The sequence below is a fragment of the Odontesthes bonariensis genome, chromosome 15, assembly GCF_027942865.1.
Source record: "Odontesthes bonariensis isolate fOdoBon6 chromosome 15, fOdoBon6.hap1, whole genome shotgun sequence".
In the NCBI taxonomy this organism is placed as follows: domain Eukaryota; kingdom Metazoa; phylum Chordata; class Actinopteri; order Atheriniformes; family Atherinopsidae; genus Odontesthes; species Odontesthes bonariensis.
The window spans coordinates 28,111,575-28,136,490 of NC_134520.1; the positions used below are offsets into that span (position 1 = coordinate 28,111,575).

At 41.0% G+C, this 24,916-nt stretch overlaps 2 protein-coding genes across 27 annotated transcripts in view; one reads left to right on the forward strand and one right to left on the reverse strand.

Annotated features, from left to right (window-relative positions):
• dock7 (dedicator of cytokinesis 7) overlaps positions 1 to 15,112 on the forward strand; it is a 46,253-nt gene extending 31,141 nt beyond the window's left edge. For 4 of the 26 annotated variants that reach the window (XM_075485813.1, XM_075485830.1, XM_075485836.1 and 1 more), the window contains 27 exons: positions 266 to 361; positions 510 to 650; positions 884 to 997; positions 1,257 to 1,424; positions 1,572 to 1,711; positions 1,868 to 2,037; positions 2,685 to 2,866; positions 3,018 to 3,200; positions 3,590 to 3,749; positions 4,033 to 4,129; positions 4,925 to 4,942; positions 5,835 to 5,931; positions 6,102 to 6,236; positions 6,356 to 6,508; positions 6,948 to 7,106; positions 7,283 to 7,383; positions 7,520 to 7,712; positions 7,832 to 7,975; positions 8,351 to 8,482; positions 9,290 to 9,304; positions 12,211 to 12,345; positions 12,478 to 12,567; positions 12,656 to 12,892; positions 13,080 to 13,223; positions 13,332 to 13,438; positions 13,525 to 13,692; positions 14,258 to 15,112. In XM_075485813.1, the coding sequence (XP_075341928.1) occupies positions 266 to 361; positions 510 to 650; positions 884 to 997; positions 1,257 to 1,424; positions 1,572 to 1,711; positions 1,868 to 2,037; positions 2,685 to 2,866; positions 3,018 to 3,200; positions 3,590 to 3,749; positions 4,033 to 4,129; positions 4,925 to 4,942; positions 5,835 to 5,931; positions 6,102 to 6,236; positions 6,356 to 6,508; positions 6,948 to 7,106; positions 7,283 to 7,383; positions 7,520 to 7,712; positions 7,832 to 7,975; positions 8,351 to 8,482; positions 9,290 to 9,304; positions 12,211 to 12,345; positions 12,478 to 12,567; positions 12,656 to 12,892; positions 13,080 to 13,223; positions 13,332 to 13,438; positions 13,525 to 13,692; positions 14,258 to 14,300 (3,522 nt within the window). In that variant the 3' untranslated portion in view covers positions 14,301 to 15,112. Of the gene's footprint in view, positions 1 to 265; positions 362 to 509; positions 651 to 883; positions 998 to 1,256; positions 1,425 to 1,571; positions 1,712 to 1,867; positions 2,038 to 2,684; positions 2,867 to 3,017; positions 3,201 to 3,589; positions 3,750 to 4,032; positions 4,130 to 4,924; positions 4,943 to 5,834; positions 5,932 to 6,101; positions 6,237 to 6,355; positions 6,509 to 6,947; positions 7,107 to 7,282; positions 7,384 to 7,519; positions 7,713 to 7,831; positions 7,976 to 8,350; positions 8,483 to 9,289; positions 9,305 to 12,210; positions 12,346 to 12,477; positions 12,568 to 12,655; positions 12,893 to 13,079; positions 13,224 to 13,331; positions 13,439 to 13,524; positions 13,693 to 13,816; positions 13,837 to 14,257 lie in introns of all 26 variants that reach the window. The other 22 variants (XM_075485816.1, XM_075485837.1, XM_075485825.1 and 19 more) reach the window with 15 other exon arrangements.
• Positions 15,113 to 16,282: 1,170 nt separating this feature from the next.
• usp1 (ubiquitin specific peptidase 1) lies at positions 16,283 to 23,823 on the reverse strand. Its single transcript, XM_075485840.1, has 9 exons — positions 23,529 to 23,823; positions 22,817 to 23,045; positions 21,891 to 22,032; positions 20,558 to 20,659; positions 20,249 to 20,430; positions 19,395 to 20,101; positions 19,099 to 19,257; positions 18,739 to 18,940; positions 16,283 to 17,513 (listed from the first exon to the last, which is right to left on the reverse strand). Exons 2-9 carry the CDS (start codon positions 22,984 to 22,986, stop codon positions 16,721 to 16,723), a joined length of 2,457 nt encoding a protein of 818 aa, XP_075341955.1. The 5' UTR covers positions 22,987 to 23,045; positions 23,529 to 23,823; the 3' UTR covers positions 16,283 to 16,720.
• Between the last annotated feature and the right edge of the window lie 1,093 nt (positions 23,824 to 24,916).

A 24,916-nucleotide genomic window follows, 5' to 3' on the forward strand; every position in this document is an offset into this window, starting at 1 on the left:
CAGGTTAATAAGACCTGAGTGATTTAAAAAATAATAATAATAATTTTACATCATGGCCCCCATAGATAAATACATTTTGGAATCCTTCTTCCAGTTTGTACTGGATGTAGACGTAGTTACACGTTATGATAGGATAGAGGGGGATACTTTTCCATGCATCTCACATTATCTCCATCTGGTTATATTGCTTTCTCTTTCCCTCTCCCTGTCGCCGTCTTTTTCTTTCCACCTGTTGGTCTTTGTGTGATTTTAATTTGCTACTCAGCTCTTCCATGAGGAGTTGGCTCTGCAGTGGGTGGTGAGCAGTGGAAGTGTCCGGGAGGGTGCTCTACAACAGGCCTGGTTCTTCTTTGAACTTATGGTAGGACACAAAATCTTGGTACATACAAAAAAATGAAAAAACAAATAAATAAATACTTTGACTTACACAGTGTCAGTGTATGCCTTTCATTGTTCCTTTTCGTTAACCCGTGACATACATGACAATAGCTCATGTTTCTCCACCACAGGTGAAGAGCATTATCCACCACCTCTACTTCACTGAACGACTGGAGTCACCCAGGAAGAACCGCTTCCCTGAACGCTTCATGGATGACATCACAGCCTTGGTCAGCACCATCGCCGGTGACATCGTCTCTCGCTTCCAGAAGGTAAATAACGACCAAGTCAGTTGTCGTATTGTTTCACTAACAGGCTTACTCAGACACTTCCAACATACATGAACAGTTAGAGAGGGAAGGTAATGTATGAGTTTTAAAAATGAGTGACCTTGTTTCTTTATATTATAATATGACCGTGCATGTTTGATCCTATTGTACATGCCCTTGACATTATCTTTGGCAATACAAAGCATATTTTTGACTTGTGTTTCTCTTCTATTCAGGATCTAGAGTTGGTGGAGAGGCTAAACACGAGCCTGGCCTTCTTTCTTAATGACTTGCTGTCAGTCATGGACCGAGGCTTTGTCTTCACTCTAATCAGGGCATACTGGAAACAGGTATAGTTTTTATTTCGTATGGCAGAATAATTCAATCGAGGCGTTTCAGTAACTTTTCCATTAGGAATAGATTGTGCATGTTAAATTGTAGTGATTGAGGATCTACTTTTAAGCGTGCAAGTTATGTTCAGTATAAGCACAATGAATGAAGGAGCACCAGGACGTATTAAGAAAAAATTTCAGACTATTTTTTTGACAGCATGTAGTCCCATTTTCAATTTGAAATGCATCACAATTTAAGTCTGTTTCCTCTCTTTAGGTGTCCACAAAGCTTTACGCCTTGCAGAACCCAACCCTGGAGTCATTGAGGCTTGATTTCTTAAGAATTGTTTGCAGCCATGAACACTACGTCACCCTGAATCTGCCCTGCAGTCTTCTCACCCCACCTGCCTCGCCCTCCCCCTCAGTGTCCTCAGCGACCTCACAGGTCCGACAAAAACAGATGGAGGGAGATTGTACATTGTCATGTCACAATTTTCACTAGAGTCTGAAAATCTCAGAATACAGTCAAAATGCTTGTAAATAGAAAAAATAATTGTGGTCTCTTGTTTGGAATTTGACTGTTCTCTTACAGAGCTCTGGGTTCTCCACACATGTCCAGGACCAGAGGATAGCAAACATGTTTGAGCTGTCTGTCCCATTTAGAGAGCAGCACTATCTGGCAGGACTAGTACTCTCTGAACTGTCAATAACACTGGACCCAGACAATGAGGGGTTAGTGTGTTTGTAAAGAAAATTAAATAAAGAGTTTAAATGAGGGTAAATTTGTTTTAGCTTTAGAATAAGTTTTCACTTAAGATAAAAAATACTGTACATCATCGTTCCTTTAATTGATCTAATGCCTTTTCCTTTTGTGCTGTTTGCCTGTAGAATGTTTGGTCTACATAAGAAAGTGGTGAGTGTTGTTCACAACCTCCTGTCCAGCCATGACTCTGACCCACGCTATGCTGATCCTGAGGTCAAGGCTCGGGTCGCCATGCTTTACCTGCCTCTCATTGGCATTGTCATGGAGACGCTGCCACAGCTCCATGACTTTACAGGTACAGATGAATGAAGATGAATATAAGATCCATATGTTTTAGCATGAAGTAGTATAACCAATGAAGACCTTCAAAACGTGCATCAGGTGTGACTATGTAAAAAAAAAAAACATAGGATTATTATTAGAAATGTTTTCCATCTGTTCTATTTCTGCTGTACAGTAAACAGTTCTCCATCAGATTCCCCTCATTTCAAATAAAACTGAAAAGGATTGTGGAACAGCAAAGACTGAGTTTACTACTGGTATCAAAGGCATCGGTAGAGTTCTATTTGTACCTTTAAATAGCATCATCCCCTGTAACCTGAAAGGTTATCAGTTGAGCTTCAAAGGATATTGCCTAACATAATGTACCAGTTAACCTCAGTTCATGCTGATCAAATTTTTTTTACCCTGTTTAGCCACTTATTCTAATTTGCTACCCTGCCTTCCTTTCAAGTACGATATTGCCTTTGAGTTTGTTAGAATTAGATTTTTTAGAAACGTTTGAATAACAGCTGCAGTACTTTTCATCTATTATGTGCTTATGAAATCTCTAGTTCTTATTCCACACAATGAAATATAACATATCATATATAATATTTCCTATATTGTTTGTCTCAGGTGTAGTTACTTAGTATTGACATTCTTTTTAACTTTTTTTGTTAGTAGAGTCGCACAACCAATGGGGTCGGCCAGGTGGTCCCCAGGCAACAGCAGTGGGCAGCGGCGGAGAAGAGGCAGAGGGAGAGGGTAACAGTTTGATCAGTCAGACTGTTGCCATGGCAATAGCGGGCACCTCCACTGCATCTCCAATGTCCCGACCAAGTAGCTTCTTGCTCAACTCGCAGGTAATTTATATTCTCTCCAGGGCATAGTGAGAATCGTATTCAGTTATGTTAATGGGAGGGTTTCACCACATTATATTACTGACCCTGCTCTCTGTTTTCTCCCTCCCGGGTCTTTTTCTCTCCCCCGATCCCTTCTGGTCCATATCTTCAGGCGAGTCGTCAACACGGTAGTTTCTCTGCTGAGTCGAGTCGCAGTTTGCTGATCTGTCTGCTGTGGGTGCTAAAGAACGCCGATGAGCTGGTGCTACAGAAATGGTTCACAGACCTGTCGGTGTCCCAGCTCAATCGCCTGTTGGATCTTCTGTACCTCTGCGTCTCCTGCTTCGAGTACAAGGTAACATCAACAGTAAATACACTAACCCACTAACTCTAGCTGGACCAGTCAACCACTATATCACTGTATTGTTATATTAATTGGAGTTGGCTTCAAAAAGGAATGATCACTCATGCTCTGTCCTCTTTCATGTGGAATAACTGCTTCTGTGTGCTTTGACTACTGTGGTGACAGAAAACAGTAGACTTCCGCTGCTCTCAATGCTATAGTTCTATTTCCTTTTAGTATATTTCAAGGACTCCCTGCTATGCTACATGTTTACTGTTTGCTCTTCTTTGCTTGCACCTTTGCCTTCATGCCACTAACCTGCTTTGCTTGCTGTGCTACAAATAATTTCCCTGCTATGTGTTTTCTGCCTATCCACTCACCGCCTTCTTCATGGATACAAGGCCCATGTTGTGTTCACCATGCAGGGGAAGAAGGCGTTTGAACGCATGAACAGCCTAACCTTTAAGAAGTCCAAAGATATGAAGGCCAAGCTGGAGGAGGCCATACTGGGCAGCATCGGGGCCAGACAGGAAATGGTGCGACGCAGCCGGGGACAGCTAGGTGGGGGCACCTTTTCATACATGCATGCACAGATACCGACAGATCAGCATAGGAACAAATGCAAAGAATTTAGAAATTCTTAACTGGCAAAATGAATTTGTGAAAAATACAAACTTCTCTCTCTTGCGTGCATAAACAAATATCTATACACAACTCATGAAGGCAACTGTACCCGTTAATGTCATTGTACATACTGTTACAGCCAGTTATTCATGTTTTCTAGCTTACGCACAGCTTCTATCACTGACATTCAAAAAGCAAATAATGTTTCCCCACCATTTAGAGAGGAGTCCATCGGGCAGTGCTTTTGGCAGTCAGGAAAACCTCCGATGGAGGAAGGACATGACCCACTGGAGACAAAACAGCGAAAGAATGGACAAGTATGCGCTTTCAAACACATAAATTCATTTTCATCATTCTTGCTTTGCCACAGAAATACCTGTTGTTCTGTGAGAACAAAGGCATGTCAGTTTGATTCAAAGCAGTCTCAAATCCAGAAAATCAGAAGAAAATTCAATTGAGTGTGCATATCCATCCTCAAATATCGTGTAAATCTAAGGAGTTGTGGTACCAGACTATGATTTCAGAACCACCAGCAGTTTAACTCCCCTACAGTTTCCTCATCAGTCCAGGCGTGTGCTGTTTTGATTTGATGGTATTAGTAAAGATTGGAGTGACAAATAATCCACATTCTCTATTCAGATAGTGATTTTTATTTTTTTGCTGTGTCATGATGTCACAGTTTGATTTGACTGATTCATCAGTTTTTCCACCTTGCCCGAGCCATTAAAAAGTGTAACCCAATTCTATGTGCACCATGCTTAAATGCTAAATGTAGAAAACATTTATACTTAGAGGTTTTTAACAATATTGATGCTTGGGTATAGCATAGAAGACAAAGTCACTGTTCATTGTTATCTTCCATTTAATTCTTTTAGACTTGCAAAGGAACGCAGTGAAGTTTGCAAGTCTTCTATGTGCTGCTATGCGTGCGCTCTTGAGGCTTAAGTTTTCGCGTCTTGTGTCACAGTTTTTCATCTGATGACAGAATAAAACATTACACTTTTTTTTGTCTGTATTTATTTTCTGTTCTTTTGTAAATTCTGCCTCAGCATTTATTTTTTTCTTTGTGTTAATTTCCATTTGTTCTCTTATGTTGCTGTGTGTTTATGTAGGAGTCACAGATCAGTCAGGTATTGTATGGTCCACATTTGCTGTGTGCTGCTTTCAGTTGCCCCCCTCTTTAGTGCCTCTTTTAAGGCGTGCCATCATGCATGTGGGAAATCAGACAGTTGAAGTGGAAATGGAAATGGAGAAATGAGTTTGTTAGGGCTCTTAGCTGATTTGATCATAACCAAATCATATGATTTTTTAATTGATATGATTTTGGGCAAGACACACTAATGCTACAGCCACTGATATAGCCGGTGTTTTTTTTAGCAATAATTTCTTCTCCATTTCAACTAGTACTCACATGCACATGAAAGCACCATCAGAGACCCCTGATCCTGGTCCTGTCCCTTGAATCCCCTGCCCGATCAGTCCCTCTGTCCTGGTAACAACATGTGTCTTGGGGTTGGTAGTGGTTGCTGTGGGTCTGTTTTGCTTTTTAACAAGTTTGCTTCGTGTTTTGGGGTTATGACTCTTGTGCTTCTCTTGTTGCTCCTGTAGAAAAAGCTAAGTAATAGTTTTTTTTTGGTATAAGGTATTCTAAGGTTCATAGGTATTCTAGCACATCTAGATTTGCAACATTTAGCTGCTATTCCTTCCATTAACCTGGAACAGAATGCTTAACTCTTCACTTAGTCCCTCAAATCTGTTAACCCTCTGTTACATGGAAGCAATACGTAAAGGCTAAACGTCTCTTACTGGATTAGTATGTATTGTAACAGTTGGTAATTTGATAAGGAAAGAGTCCATGGAGGTTAAGAGATGCCTTTCAGTGCAGTCTAGGATTTTACCAGGATCAAGAAACATACCGTACAATTGGTGGAATATTAGATCACGCAACATTCAAGAGGATGTCTTCAGCATTTTTTGTTACATTTTTTTTCGTGACATTGTTTTCTGGTTTCTTAATTATAGGACAAGAGCAGAGCTGGAACATGAAGCTCTTATTGATGGTAACCTAGCAACCGAGGCCAACTTGATTATTCTTGATACTTTGGAGATCATTGTTCAGGTATGCAAGCAAGCACACAGGAGCACATTTGTTAGTTATAGGAATTAAAGCTGGATGTGCTGTACACAGACTTATGGACCGAAGTTCAGATTTGTATGAGAAATATTTGGTGATGTTTCATGCCCCTTCTCGCTCCTATAAAAACTACATATGTGTCACTCTCCCTGCAGACGGTATCGGTGACAGAATCCAAGGAGAGTATTCTGGGGGGTGTATTGAAAGTCTTGCTCCATAGTATGGCCTGCAACCAGAGCGCCCTCTACCTTCAGCACTGTTTTGCCACACAGAGGGCCCTGGTGTCTAAGGTTAGACAACAGGCCCTTTATGATTAAAAGTTCTCCATTTCAGCTCATCTTTACAATTTCTTCTCGAAATACTCTCTAATGATTTATCAACCTGTGTGTATTTAACTTTTCCCGTGTAGTTTCCTGAACTGCTGTTTGAGGAGGAAACGGAGCAGTGTGCTGATCTGTGTTTGCGACTCCTGAGGAGCTGCAGCAGTAGCATCAGTACAATCAGATCCCACGCCAGCGCCTCCCTCTACCTCCTCATGAGGCAAAACTTTGAGATCGGCAACGTAAGCACAGCTGCAGAACTAAAAGCTAGCAACCGAGAATATTGGGCATTTGTTGGGTTCCAGGATTTTTTCCTTTACCCGGGATGATGGATTTGAAATATTAAAAAGCTCTTGATCTACAGCTTCCATAATGGCACCACTAGTGTAATTGAACCAACATCGGGGATGGAAATAGTTGTGTGATGTCCTGTGTTTGCATCAACCAATTTAAACAAAAGTAAACAGTGCAGTCAGCTACAGTTGGCCCAATTACTGGTGCATCATGAGCTTTGTTGATGCTTTTTACACCCTAAAAAAAATGACTTAAGCTGTAAAAGATACTGCACACTGACTGCACAGTATTTCATTGCACTGTCCACGTCTGTCGCATGTTAGCAACAGCATTGACAAAATGTTCTTTTTTGGAATTCCTTTCTGCTCTTTGTGTGTGCACTTTTAGAATTTTGCAAGAGTGAAGATGCAGGTTACCATGTCTCTGTCCTCGCTGGTGGGAACGTCTCAGAATTTTAATGAGGAATTCCTCCGTCGCTCTCTGAAGACCATCCTTACTTATGCAGAGGAGGACCTGGAGCTGCGGGAGACCACATTCCCAGATCAGGTACTCATTTATATGTCAAGGTATACAACACTATGTGAGAGGGTAGACTTTTTTAAATTTTTTATATCTTAGTTTTTGAGACCCTACTCGGTAAAACTCAGCCAAGGCTTCATCATGAGTATTTACTGGGAAAATTGCTTTCTTTTTAATCCCGACTTTTGCATTCTTACTTCCAGGTTCAAGACCTTGTGTTTAATCTACACATGATCTTGTCTGACACGGTGAAGATGAAGGAACATCAAGAGGATCCTGAGATGTTGGTAGACCTCATGTACAGGTACAGAACACATTAGTACCCAGGAAGCTTATTTTGGGCAACTACAATAAAAAGAATAATATCACCACATTGATCAGTGGTATATTGGTAGCTGTGTGCGTTCTGATTGTGACATTGCTTCGACGGTCACCAACAGGATTGCGAAGGGATACCAGACATCTCCAGATCTGCGGCTGACATGGCTCCAGAACATGGCTGGAAAGCATTCGGAGAGGAACAACCACGCTGAGGCTGCTCAGTGTCTGGTGCACAGCGCTGCGCTAGTGGCAGAATACCTCAGCATGCTAGAAGATCGCAAGTATCTCCCTGTAGGCTGTGTCACCTTCCAGGTAATGACACTTTTTTTTTTTTTTTTTTTTTTTTTTTTTACTGAAAAATGTCTGATAAAGAGGTTGCATCAAGTATTTCATGTTTTTTGTGCATGTGCTGATGAGCATGTGCTCTCCAGAATATTTCTTCGAATGTGCTGGAGGAATCTGCAGTCTCTGATGATGTGGTGTCACCAGATGAGGAGGGCATCTGCTCAGGGAAATACTTCACTGAAATCGGTCTTGTGGGGCTCCTGGAGCAGGCTGCTGCCTCTTTTTCTATGGTGAGAGTTGATTAGTTGAACAGATATTGACTCTAATGTGGAAAATTCAGGAATTTTTTTTAACAAATAAACACATTTCACTTGGAGATGATCTTAATTCAAAATTTAGACACCAAGTTAGTCGGTATGATGATACATACAACCACGCTGGTTCACGAACACAATGATTTCGTAAATGCATTGTTTGATCCAAAGTTCTGAGTACAGTACAATACAAGTGCTTTAATCAGGTGCCCAGTTATCTTCATTTTGGCTTCCACTTCTTTTCTTCTTCTTCTTCTTCTTTTAAATCTGAGAATGTAGACTGAGGTTTTGGTTATTTTGACTGACTGACTGACTGTACTCCACTGATGTTTGTGTTCATGTCCCTCCCAGGCCGGCATGTATGAGGCAGTGAATGAAGTGTACAAGGTACTGATCCCGGTCCATGAAGCCAACAGAGATGCAAAGAAGCTAGCCACCATCCATGGTAAACTACAGGAAGCCTTTAGCAAAATTGTTCATCAGGTAAATACACAACCCTTCCTCTTTCACACCAGGGTTCAGTAGTTTAAGGTGCCAAACTGACACTGAATTTAGAGAAAAGAATCTAAACAGAAATACTTGTCAGTGTCAACAAACTGATTATTTTTCATTGTCGTCCTTTGGTTTTATCCAATAATTTATGGATTTTAATTCTAATATACATTGTGTTAGAGATGTGTCATTTAAATAGTCGTAAGTTATGAATGGATAGCATGTTTCAAAATCATCACTGAGTAGAAAACCGCAGAACCTCACACATGAACTGTTGCCCAAGTGCACTCTTCTCTCACATATAAAGTGTCACATTAATGAGGCAGTAAGACGGTAAAGGTCCTGGCAGTGTTGCGTGATGTAATTATTTTGCATTTTAGCTTCACTATGTGGTTTACTTTGTGTGCTTTACCTGGCATGCCTTATTTAGTCTGTGATGTCTGAAATGAAGGATAATTAAGGATACACGAGATGTCGGAAGAGACTCCAACTTTTGTTTTTTCTTAAAGTCCAGTTGTGTGACTTGTAACGCTGACGGCAGGTTACAGCATTAGCATGGTTACAGTCATCTGGTGTGCAAAGCAACTACTCTCACAAAGTTCTGTGGTGACAGATAAAAACGATCAGATGCTCTGCTCTCCAGCTCGACAACCCAGTAACCTGGATTAGTTTCAAAGCGCTCGTTGTGCTTTTTGTAACATCCTGTGTGTGCGTGTGTGTGCCACACTGTGTACCACAGTGTGTGTGGGTTGTATAAGTGTTGTCGTTCACATGTTCTATATTCTCTTTGTTACACAGAGTACTGGCTGGGAGGTAGGTGGTTAAATAGTTCCTGCTTGGCCCTGCTCATGTTTATCTTTTTGTATTTTATTTACTTGCATCTTTTTTTTTTATTTGCCAGCTGTGGGCATTCTGTTGCTCTCTTTGCTTTGTTCCATACATCCAGTCCATTAACATCTGCAGACAATTTCAACTGTCTGCCTCGCTGGAGACTCTTGCTGTATCGTCAGCAATGTCCTCACCTGTTTTCCTGTTTCCTCCCTCCTCTTCTTGTGCAAGAGGAGCTTGTGTTATCTTCTTTAATGTGACAGTGCTGACAGGCTGTGCATGGGAGCCACGGTGTGTGACACTAATGACAAAAGTCTACGTGAATGCATCACCTGCACAATCCGCACTCTACCCATCCTCATCTTCTGTCTTTCTGCTGGTGTGTCAGTCAGCACACACTCATTGACTGGCACCGTCTGCTGTCACACTTCATCTCCTCCTCATCCACAGGGCTCGATTTCAGTGCACTCTTATGACGGGAAGAGTACGTGTTAGCCCCCCCCCCTTCTCTAGTCGTGGATCATTCTCGCCACACACAAAACGAAAAGTGTAGAAAAGTTTTGGCCAAAGCTGGAACTAGATGTCTAAAGAAGTTTATTTTCCCCCCAAGAGGGCTCAACTCACAGTAATCTCAGGGTTACTTGATTTATCCCTTTTGATTTGAACTCTTATTCTTTTTCTTTCCTTTAATGATTTAAACTAAATCGATCCCTGCTTTTTTTTCATCCATTCTGACCTTTTGTTAACAGTATTAACCTGTCAGTTTCCATGGTTTGTTGCATGGTTTGGATAGAACTCTCCGTGTTCCCATTTGGAAATGCTCGATGCTGTGCTAAAGGGCTGTGGACCTTTTATTTTTCCCACCTTTTTTCGTCACCATCTTCCCTTGCATGTTCCGGATTCATTTCCTTTTCAAAATCAATGGAGATATGTTTGCTGTTGTGTGTTGGTTTGTGTTGTTTTTGAAATTATCTGGGGCAACCCAGTCCTGATTAAAATCTGTTCTGTTCTCTCCTTTTTTATTTTTTGCCGGTTGCTGACCCTTCCCACTTTTCTTAATTGTGTCTTTTGGTAAGTTCCTTAGTTTTCAGGGCATCTAAAATACTGCTTGAAAATATATTTGAAATCAGAAGTTGAAGCAACAATAAATGAGCTCTTTTTTTCAGTTTGCCCTGAGGAGTTACTAAGATGGTTTAGGAAGAAATTGAGAAGCTTTTGCCTCAAATTTCCACAGCTGCGTCCTTTTTCATTCTGTTCACACACCTCCGGACACCAAGTGTTCGCTTACAGTGGACCTGCAGGATATCGCTTCCTGTGCTGAGCATGGTTTTGAGTTTCTAGATTTAATGGGTGCTTTTCCTCTCACTGAGCACAATAAGTTTAAAGGATTCCATTTTTTTTCACAAGTTCATGCAATACCCTAAACTCTTAATGAGATGAGTATGACGCGCTTTGGTCAGAATACCTGTATTATAAATTACATCTCAATGTCTTATGTGTATACATTTACACCTGTAGTCACATCGGCCTGTTTTATGACGTAGAGTAACATTCACTAACCCGTGAATCATTACCATATGAGGGAGCATACAATACTCAGCCTGAGAGCTAAAGCTAGCAAACTGGTCTCAAACTGACAGAGATAAACTTGTCTGGCGGTTTTATTGTTAAATACTTACATTTCCCTTGTCTGTTTAACCACAGACGGGGGGGGGGGGGACTGATTCCTCTTTTTGGCACAGTTTTGCTGTGACTCATGCATTAAACAGGCCCAGATTGTTAAAATAATGGTCAGCTGCTGGGCTAATACACCAGCACATCTGTGTTTTGCTTTTAGAGGCTAATGTGAAGAACTTCTTCTTTTCACCAAAGCTTTTTTCCACTGGTGGTAAGTTTGTTGACAAATCTGAAATTCCAACGTCTGTTTAGAGGAAAAAAAAACAACTTGTTGTTAATAGCAAAGCAAGAGCAAAGGAGTTGAATACAGCCGGGCTTGAAGTTGAAGCAGGGTGGAGGTAAAGATGAGGAGGCGGGATCTCTACTCTGAGGTGGAATATGTTGCATAGAATAAAACATTTTAAATTTTGAATCGGCTGTTATTTCAGATACCCAAATAATAAGTATAATTAAGCACTAAAACACATAAAAATACATGTTCAAAATGTACCCATTAAAGATATAAAAAGGTGATCAAGTTAATAGTTTTAGTTTACTTGTTTCAGTGTTGACTCTCTGCTCAGGGTTCTGGTCGATAGATGACCCCTAAAGCTTTTTTTTTTTTTGGAAAACTTTTCCGCTGCTTTGTTCTATGGCAATGCCAGATGTGATGTTGACTCCATTTAGGTGAATAATCGGGGATACTGATTGTTTTTTCATGGTTATCTCACCGGTGCTGTTGAAACCTCTCGGCTGATACTGGCTTTCATGCACACGTCCCATTACGCTTACATACAGTCCACCTGTATAGGGTGCACATTGAGAGGAACAATCCGATTTGTCACACAGTACATGAAATTGTTATTAACCATGTTCTGAATATGGAAAATCATTTTGAGGATTGCTTTACAAATGAAAAGTTGTGGGTTCTGAAAATGCATCTCAGCCTCTTTATTTTTATTCACCCCTGTGAAGAGAGCTAAAATCTGTTATTGTTGTGTGAAATGATGATTATAAAACAAACCTTCTTTTTTTTTTTTTTTTCAAAAAAGCCATAATTTCATTGAAATGCTTACGGGTTTACATTAAGGAATGAGTACAAGTTTCAGACCAAATTTCTTCTCATCAATCCACTGGGATGATGCCATGTTTTGATACCTCGAGGTTTATTTTAGTGAGTTTTTTTTTTTTTATATATGCACAGTCCTCTAACAGCTACTGTCCTCTGCTCACAGGCTGGGAAGAGGATGTTTGGCACATACTTCAGAGTTGGCTTTTATGGCTCAAAATTGGGTGACTTAGATGAGCAGGAGTATGTGTACAAAGAACCTGCCATCACAAAGCTGGCCGAAATCTCTCACAGGCTAGAGGTAAAAACACCACCTTGCAACTTCTATTTACTCTTGTGATTAAGTTATTCTCAGAATTCAATATATCGAATATGTTAGCATTTAGTTATCCGTTTCCAAGAAGTGAAAAGGCCCTGCTCTCCCTTGTTTTAGGGCTTCTATGGGGAGCGGTTTGGAGAGGACCAGGTGGAAGTTATAAAGGACTCCAACCCTGTAGACAAGTGCAAGCTGGACCCCAATAAGGTCAGTGTTGGCTGAGCTGTACATCTCCATGCAGGTTTTATTTGGCAAAAGTTTTTCTCTTTTAAAGTTGTTGTGTTTCTTTATGCAGGCATTCATCCAGATCACATATGTGGAGCCATACTTTGACACTTATGAGATGAAGGACCGCATCACCTACTTTGACAAGAACTACAACCTGCGTCGCTTCGTCTACTGCACTCCTTTCACCCTGGACGGGAGGGCCCATGGGGACCTGCATGAGCAGTTCAAACGCAAGACCATCCTCACCACCTCGCACGCCTTCCCTTACATCAAGACACGGATCAACATCATCCATAAAGAGGAGGTAGGTGGACAGTTTTCCATCTGTTAACCAGCTGAGACCAGCTCTAACTAAAGCCATTTTTACATTAGAGCAACATATCCTTCTTTCTGACGCCCATGAAGCAGACATTTTTTTAAGATTTGGTAAACTGTAAACATTCGTCTTGCACATCACTGATAATTAAAACCGCTTGACTGTTATGCCACAGATTATATCCACACCCATAGAGGTGGCGATAGAGGACATGCAGAAGAAGACTCAGGAGTTGGCCTTCGCAACCCACCAGGACCCCGCTGATGCCAAAATGCTACAGATGGTTCTACAGGGTTCAGTGGGCACAACTGTAAACCAGGTAAGACGTGCAAAAGAAAATGACTGCTGTCACCATCCATGGAATTTGTCATGAGTGAAGTTGTCGCTTCACACTCAGCAAGTTGTGCGTTTCTTTTTTTTTTCTCAGGGTCCTCTAGAGGTGGCTCAGGTGTTCCTGTCAGAGATTCCCAGTGACCCAAAACAGTACAGACACCACAATAAGTTACGGCTGTGCTTTAAAGACTTCACAAAGAGGTAGAGTATGGGTCAGGTTTCATGACTTATGTGTGTGTTAGCAGAGTATAGAAAAGCAGAGTGATAATACTGAGTCCCGTCCAAAGGTGTGAAGATGCCCTGAGGAAGAACAAGAGCCTGATTGGACCGGACCAGAAAGAGTACCAGAGGGAGTTGGAGAGGAATTACCACCGACTGAAGGAGGCGCTGCAGCCCCTCATCAACAGGAAGATCCCCCAGCTTTATAAACCGGTCCTTCAGGTCAACTCGCACAGGTAGCACGAAACGCTGCGTCTGTGTCTGTGTGAGAGAGCGAGCGCTGGTTGTTTGCTTTGGATGTTAATTTGAATAAGTCTTTGTTTATTTTATTTTTTTTTTGCTTCTGTAATAATCATGCAGCAAACGGACAGCTTGATAAGGTAGTTGTCGGACTACATTTTGTGTTCTGTGTTTCTCCCAGTTAGAAATAACTTTTTTTAAATAGATTAAGAGCATGTGTGTGTGTTTTGGGTTACAAACAGAAATACAATAAGTGTAATAACTGAGGGTATATTAGCAGGAAAGCCTCACAAATAGCAACAAGTTAAACATTTATTTTACAGTAGTTTAATCACTTAGTGGGAACCTCAGATTTGTAATTTGTGTTGGTTTTATTGCATATGAAGTTAAATAGATCTACGATCACAGCCCTGTGGATGATGACTGAATTAAATGTACTGCTGGACTTTTTTTTTTAATTGTAACAGCAATTTTTCTTTTTTTTTATTGCAACGTATATGCAAGTGAAAAGGACGCCTGATAATCCAGCAAATTGTAAATGTGTTTTCCTTCAAATTGCAGAGATTCCTTCAGCAGAATGAGTCTTCGCAAGCTTGATATCTGAGGAGGAAGAGGACGCACTCACTCACTCACAGATTGACATTCACAGACGTAACAGAAACTGCAATATTAATTTATTCTCAAGTGTAAATAGGAGTGTCTCTTGACAGACGGTAAGTGTTTTGGAAAGCGTGTAAAAAGAAAGGCTGGAAAAAACCCCAGAAAAAAGCCGCAGCTTGGTACGTCATTCCAGTGTCTTAATTTGTTTACATACGAACTGTTACACAATCAGCAAAGTGAACAAGTGGATCTTAGAGATTAAACAGATACCTTGGCGTTAATAAGTTCTTTGCTTGTCATTTTTTTATCTTAAGGGATGTTTGGCACAATGTTACCCTAAAAAGATAACGTTAGCCCTGACCGAACGCCAACAGAAAACTAGCTGTACGCCGACAAACCAGCGAATATAAAGAATGCGCAGACCCGTTTAAGTGCCAAAAAAAGCCCCTTTTTTCAGCCAAAATTTTTACAAGTGTCTGCAGAAGAGGTACGATTTTAAAAGCCAAGGTGTCTTTTTAATCATGTACGATGTGTCAAAAAAAAAAAAAAAGCTGTATTCAATGTGTGCACTTTTTTATTATGGCGTAGCAATGCATTTTACAACTTGAAACTTTATGTATTTCAAAGTCGAGGGAGGAAAAAAACCTGCAAACATGCAAAAAAAAAAATGGTACCAGTATTTATCATGACGCTTTATTATCATTTTTAGTTGAAGCGACAATGTTTTAAAGTTAGGTACTTTAAACATCCTTGTATAATTTTATGTAGTTTTTGTTTTATTTTAAATATTTTACTAAATAAATATTTTAATGTTCACCAGGTGTGATGTGATTGTGTTATTTGTGTGTTCGTGTAGGATAAAAGTTCAGTTGGAGAAAACATATCAGTAAAGAGGACGTGAAGGTAAAAACTTCATTGCTCATGAAATTAACCCTCCAACTCAAAGTTTATTACAGGTGGGATGCAGGTGGTTTAACTGACACGTTTAATAGGGCTGCTTTCATATAACATTTAAGTGAAATACCAAAGTCTTAGAAATCTTTCCCTGGTATACTTCAGTGTCCATAAATTAACACGGCTAAATGAGAAATAAGCCGTGATCATACCGAGAACATCGTCTCCTTTTCCTGAGGCGTTGAAGCTATACTGACTTAATGTAACTATATAACAGATCACTGAGCAAGTGTAAAACACTCAATTTCAGATGAATAACGTGGACTATAAAATACTGAGATGTCTGGGAAATTTCAGACTTGGGTTGAAGAGTGTTCCACTCCCATTAAAATCCAAAAAGAGGGGATAGATTTTTTTCCAAATCAGACACGCTTCACTTCTTGGGTGGTAGCCCAAAACAAGACCGAGTCACCCATCTGCGTGTACACAACCATAAGGGTTGTGTATCTTTGAGGTGCCGGCAAACTGTCAAAATACAGCTTAACGTGGGAATTTAGTCTTACGAAGCTCGTTCTTGTGCATTCAGCTCTGGATTTTTTTCCCTTAAAAGGAAAAAGTGGAAAGAAACCGAAGTAGGTGATGTGCAGCTGCACAGGGTCTCTGAGTATTAACCCCTTTCTTTTATCCTCCCTTTCTCACAGCACAGAACTCAGTTAGAGCTTAAGTGGTACAATTTAACAGTGAAGAGGCTATAAAGTCTCATGGATTGCACATTTGAATGTGGATTAGACTCAATCTAATATACTGAAAAACTCTTTAAAAGTGTCATTCGTTTTCTTAATGACACACTGAAAAATCTGATATCTGAGCAAACAAAAAAACCCATATTCTAGTACCAGCAAAATCTTTTTAATCTCTGCATCCATTCTACCAAACATGTGAATATCTGCTGCTGATGAGACTTAAATATGCCCATTATGGCTGGTTCCATCACCATAGGTGTCAAATGTATAAGGGATCATTTAAAAAGATGGGCAAGTTGTTTTCTAAAAGTCCAAATATTCAGCACCAACAGAAAAACAAAGTGTCCACTATTTTGCATTTTTTTAATTTAGCAAAACTTTAGTTCAAAAGTGCTTATTCACTCAGCAAAAATAAATCTTACACTCCAATTTGAGTGAAAAAAAAAAAGACAAGACAAAGTATGAAAGCCAATGTCAAAGAAATTACAGTACAGACTACAAAAAAAAGAGAAAAAAAGACATCCCTGACGAATAGAAAATGACCTCCACATAAAACGTGACTTTGAACCCCACTGGTTTCCATGTGATGAGTCCCTGTGCATGGAAAGGGCCTTGGTCCCACAGAAAAAAATGACTCATGCAGGTACAGCTTTCTGGCTTAGAAAATAACCTCAGCTAAGATGGCCAACCAAGTGTTTTTTTTTTTCTTCCCTTTTGGCACTGGAGAATTACAAAAGAATTACAAAAGTACAGCCGTCTTTCAGCTGCCAAGTTAGCCCCGTTTGTTTCAGTGTCCGGGTTCAGGCATCCTTTTGTAGAACAGCAGGTAAGGTGTCGACGAGGAGCACGTCTCAGGACAGCAGGCTCGCAGAAAATCCTCCTCCTCAAATAAACGCACCTCAGAGTCATCAAACAGCAGCCATTTGCCCTCATATTCCAGGAGGTTGTTCAGAGCCTGCTGCTCCGTGGCCTCGACTCCACCACAGGAAGTCACTGATGCCTCCTCTGCAGCCTCCGGCTCCTTTTTAAGTTCGGCCTCGGTGTTTTGACCGGAGCTGTTGATGGTCTTCCTCCGTTTCGATCCCCCGGCTGCTTGGCTGCTCCCTGCTTTTTCTGTATGTTTGCTGCTACCATTGTTTCCAAGCTCATAACTGGACAGGCTCCTCTGTCCTCCCAAGAGTCCAACACCACCCTCCGACAGCTTTTTGTTCCCCGATTTAGAGTTTTTAGACGCCAAACGTCTCTGCCCCCTTGCACTAAGGCTGAAAGACACCTCGCCATCATCGTAGTCCAGAACTGCGTCTTTCTGTGCCACCTCTTTCTCTTCTTTCTCCTCCTTCTCCACTTGAGTTTCTTTTTCGTCCCGCAGCCACAGCTTCACATCTTTTAGGTCAGACATGCGTATGTAGGCGGTGTAGTGGCCACTGCTGATGGTGGCACCACTGTGCATGACAACAGCAAATAGCTGATAGCGTTGACTTTTAATGGATGAGGGCTTTGTGCACCACTCCTCCAGAGACAAGGTCAAGGGTGTCTGCAAGGGAGTGTTCACCTTAGAGAGGCCGGCATACGGGTCCAACCTGTGAGGAAAACACATACAGAGAGGGTCAATAACAATGGTCTTTGTATAACTGAGCATTAAATGAGACTCCTCCTGTTTGCGTTGCTACTACCACGAAGATAACGCTGTTAATGCAACCAGCTGTTTGCCAACTGCTGTGAAAACAACAAAAGAAGAGTGCTCAACCACTGCCAGGCTCAGGTACAACCTGTCCTCCCAAGAGTCCGACACCACCCTCTGACAGCTTTTCACTCCCCAATTTAGGCTACGGCTACACGGAAACGAAACAAGTTTTTTTTTTTTAAAAACGGGTACGAAAATTCTTGCAACCACACGGCAACGCTGCTGTAAAGACTCAGGTCCAGACGAAAACGGATGAAAACGATGAAACGATGCAGTACACACTCCACGCTGTGAGACAATAGAGAAGTCTCACAGCGTCAACGTTTGACTGACGCAAAAACGTTTTCGCTTTAATAATGGAAACGAAACGACCTCGTTTTCAAACTTTCCCACTCTGGAACCCGTTCTCAAAAACTATCGTTTTGGGGTAGTGGGAACGCCGGCTCCGTGTGGCCGCGACAGCGAAACGATAAGAAAAAGTATCGTTCACAGTGAAAAACGTTTTCGTGTAGCCGCAGCCTTAGAGTTCGCCATGAGCTTAGATGCTAATGGTGCTCCAACGAGGGAAACATGCGAAGCTATAAACAACTCAGTTTGAACTCCTTCAAATAACAAAGGAGAACGACATCTATTACAAACGTCAAGATAAAGCGAGCATGCCAGAAGTTTCCCACGACTACGTCAACTGACAGCAAACAAAAACTGATGTCTGGAACAGCTTTGCGACGATGATGTATGACACGTTTTTTTGCTCAATGTTAAATACGGCGCTGCATCACATAATAAACATTGTGAAAAGGGATAATGGCTGTCAGTCACACCTTTGTATGCGTCGAGGTGGTGGCTATTCCTTGTCATTTCAAATGGTGTTTCTTATTTAACATGCACATTATTAGGTTACACTCCCCGAGTCCAAACGTGCTAAAAGTAACACTGCATCCAAGAAATAAAGAGGAGAGGAAACAGAAGCAAAAACTATTTTTGCATTAACTCGATTAGAACTTCAAAATGCAGTTCTGCACAAAAAGCATTTATTTTGTCCGGAATAAGAATTAGTGATTTATAACACATTTATTCAAATGGTGTAAAGATGAAAAGTTGTTTTAAGTAGATGAACTCACTCCAAGCTGTTGGCAGAGAAGCGCTTCAGGTGAATGGTGATGACTTCAGGAGTTTTGTCAAACAGCAGGCTTCTCTCAGCCTCGGTGTAATGATGGCAGGTTTCACAGAAGTATTTGTCCTCCCCAACGATACGCTCCACTGAGGCAAACTGCGCAATGGCCCAATTCAGAGTCTTCAACTCTGGTTTAGGGTCTGGAGAGACTGGGAAGAAGAAGAAGAATAGCAGTTGCCATTTTTCTGACATCTGAAGTTGCTCGACATTGCTATTTTTTTTTTTTTTTTTTTAGCATAACCAAAATATCCCAAAAAGTCCCAAAAAAACATGACTGATTTCAATCAGTGACAGTAAAAGTCCTCACCCTCAGAGAGGTTGTCTGGGCTGTCGGGTTGGTCATCGAGGACCGGGACACTGATGTCCTGAAAGTCCTCTCTCCTCTCGGTGAAACTCTCACACTCCAGACATCGAGTCCTCAGAACCAGCTGGCCCTGGAACAACTGTTCCATCCAACCCAGACCCTCTGGACCCCACAGAAACAGACACAAGGCTCAGTGATCCATTATAATTAACATCCAAGGCAAAAGAATATTTTTCCTGTCATTTTTAAGTCTTTTTTTCCTAAGTGCCTTAAAAGCGGTTTTGTTTCTCATCTCATACCTGTATGGTTCTCTGTGCTCTTTTCCTCAGCTGAGCTTTTAGTCAGCGAGTCTTGTCCAGTCTTCTCGTTCTGCTCGTCTGTCAGTCCACTTTCTTCCTCGGCTTTGTTCTGGTTTTTCACGGTCGTGGAGCTGATCTTTCCCACGCTGCAGAACTTTGAGAAAATACTCGGCTGTTTCCCCGACGGTCTCAGCCAGCTCAGCTTAGCTCTCCTCTTCTTTTTCCCTTCCGTCTCTTTCGATGCATTTTCATCATTCCCTTCTTCTTCGTTTCCTTTCTTCCTCCCTTCCTCTTCTACCTCCACTGCATCTTTCTTCTGAGTGCTTTCTGCTGTGATGTCATTGGAGGACTTCCTCTTGGAGCGAGTCAGGGGTTTGCTTATACAGATGTTTTCCTCCCCGGTGTCAGACTTCTTAGACTTGGCAGACTTTGGCTTCTTCTTAGCATTTCCCACCTCGGTGTCACTCTTCCTCTTGCCGCTAACTTGGCCGTCCTCATCTGGGGGACATTTGGATTCTTTCTCAGAGCCGCTGGAAATCGAATGGATGCCGTTCTCCATTTTAACTTCTTTAACATCATCATCCTGGCGTTCCAACTCCTGTTCCTTCCTGATGGTGTCACAGGCCTCCTGGATATATCCCAGGATGCACTGCAGAACCTCCTGAGCGTCGTGCTGGAGATAGCCTTCGTACATGGGGTTCAGCTGCCTGAAACACAAAGCAGAGTTGACACTTGATACATGAATATGTATATAAATAACTTATCAGCTTGTGTTGAAATAAGCTTTTTGTTTGAATACACGACTGAAGTAGCAACTGGAATACAAACACTGCTCTAATTTACCACAAGAATACCTGAGCGTGTGCAGTACTTTACGAGGCGGCGTGGCCAGCTCTCCATCACTGAAGCTCACAGGGTTGAGCAGAAAGCTGGACTGCAGCTCCTCGACTGAAGTTATCAGACTGTTGAAGCTCCCAAGGAGCTCAATGTGAGATGGCAGAGTCTCAGACGCAGAATCTGACTGCTGACTTTGTGGCTGAGGAAATAAAACACATTAAAAGCAATAGTTTTAATTTGACTCTTTATACTGCGAAGATCCAAAATGATACAAGTCTGAATTCGAGCTGTGAATGTCTTTTTGACATAATTTGCTTTTGACCAACCTCTTCTTTTTCATTAGTTTCTTCCTTTGGTTTTTCTTTTCTTTTTGAGAGGCTGTACAGCTTCTTTACGCCTTCTCTGAACCCTGGGCAGAAATGCAGAACCTGCAGAAGCAATGAAATAACACAAATTTATTACTTATTCTCAAAGAATCCATCCACATAGAAAACTCAAAACCTTCTGTTTTATAAGTGTGAACAAGTGATGCTGAGCATTTGAATGGAAATATCTTATAAGAGAGTAAAGTAAGTTATTAACTGTTGTCATAGAAGATAAACATGGTCAATTTGTCCAGGAACTATGACCAAATGCTAAAACCATTATGTGTTGCAGTCATACCAACAGCAATATATAAGATAGCAGTGAAAATCAACAGTGATGGTACAGTCTGTGCTTAAAGTACATGAAATTTGAAATGAAGATTATACTTTTTAATCATCACTTCTTCACATTATAGATGAAAAGGGTGAATTAACTTTGGTTCAAACATAACCAGCTACAACAGGTGAGGGTTAAGGTCGGGGGTCTGGAACCTTTGACTTTAAAAGGATAAAATGAATACAATGACACTGGAAAATTTCCAGCATGTTTGACTACACAAGCTATCACTTTCTTGTGCAGCAGCTGGGGCCTAAAGAGAACATTGTCCTTTTATCTTGTGTTCCTGACACTAAAACAGGAGACATTTCTCTTATACCAGACAAGACGTGAAATATGACACCACAGCTACAGACGCCGAGACAGTTGTGACAGATGACATCATACAAGTGCCCCGACTCCGTCTTTACAACCAAACACTGCCTCTACAGATAAGCTACAGTGTGCTCATCTGGACACACAGCACTTCACAGTTAGGAGGACATAACAAACACTGGAGCAGCAACTTATCTCCAGCCTTAAGCTGTTCTAACAGAAGACAATGTTTTGTTTACTATTCCAAACACCTCTTGATATTCTTAGTAACAGGGAAATCATTTTGTCTGCTACAGGAATGGTTTTGTTGCAGCATGTTTCTTTATTTCGTGATTCTAAATGCGGTGATGCATTTTGTAACTTGACATAAAGATGAGGATTGTGCATATAAAGCACATTGTAGGATACTGAACTTCAACGCCAATGAATACTTAAAGACTGATCCGTTTTGATCTTTGGAACATGATCCCATTTTGGACCGATAACTGAATTGGTTCTGCATAAACTTGAATAAGAGAAAACAAATAATGAAATACAAGAGCTGAAAATGCAATCCAGTGTATTCACTGATGGTCTCAAACCCGTGGGGGCTAATCGTTTGTTCTAAGATATAAATGAACTCTGTTCCAGTTAATGACCCACCTGTAAGACACTGTTCAAATAGCAGGTGTTGCCTAGATTGTTGAGCCCCACAAATGGCACCAGGTTTTCTCTCTTCTCACATGGCAGAGGAATGCCAGGTGATGCTGGACAGGGAGAGGGACCATAGACCACCTGCTCACTGCTGCAGAACAGTGAAAAGAAAGACAGCAAGGCAAATTATCGGCTGGTACTCGCATGTTTGATTCCTGCAGCCATCTAACGTATTATATTAAATGAACCATAGCTGAACCATTCTTCGCATTTTAAAGAATGAACCCCACATTTGACAAAGAAAATGTATAAGACATTAACACAATGACATTATAGACATTTCCATTTTATAGCTACAACACTGAAGCAATGCTCAGCCCAAAGTGTCAACTACCATCAGATATTCAGGGTATGCATAAAGAAATGCAATTTATCCTATACTTTAACCGCCCCTTCGCCTACCAGTTTATGTGTAATTTTTACATTAATTTAATTATGCAATTATTCAAATATTAATTCTGAGGGGTTTGAGACCCTTGAAGGGGTCTCAATGCATCATTTTCTTGTTGGGTTTATGATTCCATTACTAGTTTACCAAATAAAGACAGTTGAAAGATGAAGAATAACAGCGGCACGTATTTTAAAAGGATGAAAACAACATTTTTTTGGGCAAAATGAGAATAGATTAGAAACTAAATATAATTTAAACATCAACATCTAAACCATGCTATCAAAAAGGCCAATACGTTAGCAGAATTGCATGATTGAACACTGTGACAAGGGTGTGTAAGTAAATGCTTGTACAGTCAGTTGCTTGGAACCTGCCAGAGGGGCACATTATCATCCAAACAAGTTAGGTCCTAAACAAAAAATCATCAGCTTTGTGTGACCTACACTAAACTTAACCTAACTTAACACTGGCACCAAAGACCTACCTTCCCTCAGGCTCCTCTGGTTCGGATGTTTTGGGCTCATGGGTCTGTAGATCATCGAAATCCAGAGCCCGTTTGGTTTCTTTCTTCTGGAAGAACTTCAAAGAGAGTTTACTCTTCTTCACGGGGCTCCCCTGCGCCGCCACAACATTTTCACCTTGAAGACTTGGCATCTTTTACCCTGGCACCTTGAGAGTAAATCTTTCCTATTGAGACGCAACAGCGCACCCCACTGGCAAAAGAAGGGAAATACAGAATTGAATTTTAGTGGGCGCCATAAGAGCTCAACACGAACGAACGTAACTACGCACTTAAGTTTATGCTTTGGTGATGCCACCACCAACAAACTGGCCCGATTTAATCGATGCAGGATGTTATATAGTAACATATCAAACACATTTACCAACTGAACTGCGCTTTATGTAACATATTAGCCGGCTAGCGTCAACTTGATAATACCTACGTCGATGACTCCCTCCTAAACAACTGGTGTGAAACAATTAGCCATTTAATTTAAGAAAATATCGACAACACTGAAAAGAGTGCAGAATTAAACGTAGTTATTGGGTACTTTCGAGTAACGCGTCGACCTAGTTTTGTTGTGGTGGTGTTCAAGTGGGAGGAGAAAACAAGACGGCACGCTGTTCCTAACTGTTCACTTAGGCCAAACTAACAGTCATAATACACACATTTAAGAGATCTCTTTAAATCTTACCAAAGTTAGTCATCCCAGGTTTAAACTCGAAACACGTTTCCAAACATCCAACCTTTGAACCATTAGACTATTCAGACGGAGCAGCAGAAGTTGGCGCTTTTTCCTGCTGGAAGATCCGCTGGCCGTTACACCGCCGGTGAAACACCAACACTGCTTCAAAATATCAGACAAAAATGTCCATACAATGGTCATATCCGTCAGTAAAATTATATCCTACGTTTACGTAAAACTTCAAAAGATGAGTAGAGCAACGTAATATTATATATTCAGAAATATTTACGATCAAGCCGTCAGGACTAAATTAAGACAACTAAATCAATTAGGCCCATACGGTGCGCTAGCAGCCGCCATGTTTGTAGTATTTTGTGAGACTCCATCAAGTTAGAGAGGAATATCCGCAGTGGCAGTTGGGCCTTGCCTTCAAATTACAAGTGGTGAAGTAGTTGACGGGGAGTTACTCTTAAAACGCAATTGTAAGAGCCCATAGGCTTTGTTCCAAAGAAAAAGAAGAAGCAGCAAAAATAGATAAATAAATGGAAATCATATATAACTTTTTGATATGCATTTGCACTTTAGACTTTTTCTCCTTTGTGAGATGTTTCCCCTCGCCCAAAAACCTTCACCTTAACATGTTTTCTAAGATCAATACTTTATTTGATTTATAGAGGTTTGATGAAGAAGACACGCTAGAGTAAGATAAGGTCGAGGAAAAACATAATAACTACAAGAAAGCCAAATAGGCTACAGTTCTTTTTTTTCCTTTTTCATCGGTCACTTCAGCTTTTATTTTGAAGAAATTAAAGGGATGTGTATTTTCCACTGTCTGCTTTGACAGTAACTCTTCCCGAGAAACCCAAACTAAATATTTAATGTTGATAAACTGATCATTTCTCATAACAACCTTAAACTGATAATATACAGGCAATGGTAAAAAATTGTTTTTATAAACAAGAAAACATTTTTTTGATAAACTTGACGACAATACAGCTGTGGTCATCTTTAACCGACAGGGGGCGACATTAACCAGGGAAAAGAGATTGGACTGTCCAGCATCATCATCAACATCCTCACTGGACCATCTCCTCATCTGACAGTCAGCCTCCACGATTTTAACGGTAAGATACAATTTACGTTTTCTCTTCTTCCTGCTTTCATGTATAACCCTACGTATGTTGGATTTCATCGATGCCAGAGCAGTTTAATTCCCTTTTCAGCCCAATTGCATCAGTTTCACTGTGTTGATGTTAGTAACGGTGCAGAGTGTTGATGCTGGCGTGCGTTTTTACGATGAGGGGAGTATCGTAGCGCTTGAATGCTGTGCAGAAATAGGAATCGGCAGGTACGTCGTTGTATCCTCGTATTCAGCCTGTGTAGGTATTTGTCAGTCC

Coding starts and splice junctions, on each gene's coding strand:
- usp1 (XM_075485840.1), bottom strand. CDS start 22,986: ATGCCAAGTCTTCAAGGTGAAAATGTTGTGGCGGCGCAGGGGAGCCCC. Junction 20,660..21,890: donor ATTTGAACAGTGTCTTACAG/GTGGGTCATTAA, acceptor TTGCTTCTGCAG/GTTCTGCATTTCTGCCCAGG. Junction 20,431..20,557: donor AAACTAATGAAAAAGAAGAG/GTTGGTCAAAAG, acceptor TTATTTCCTCAG/CCACAAAGTCAGCAGTCAGA.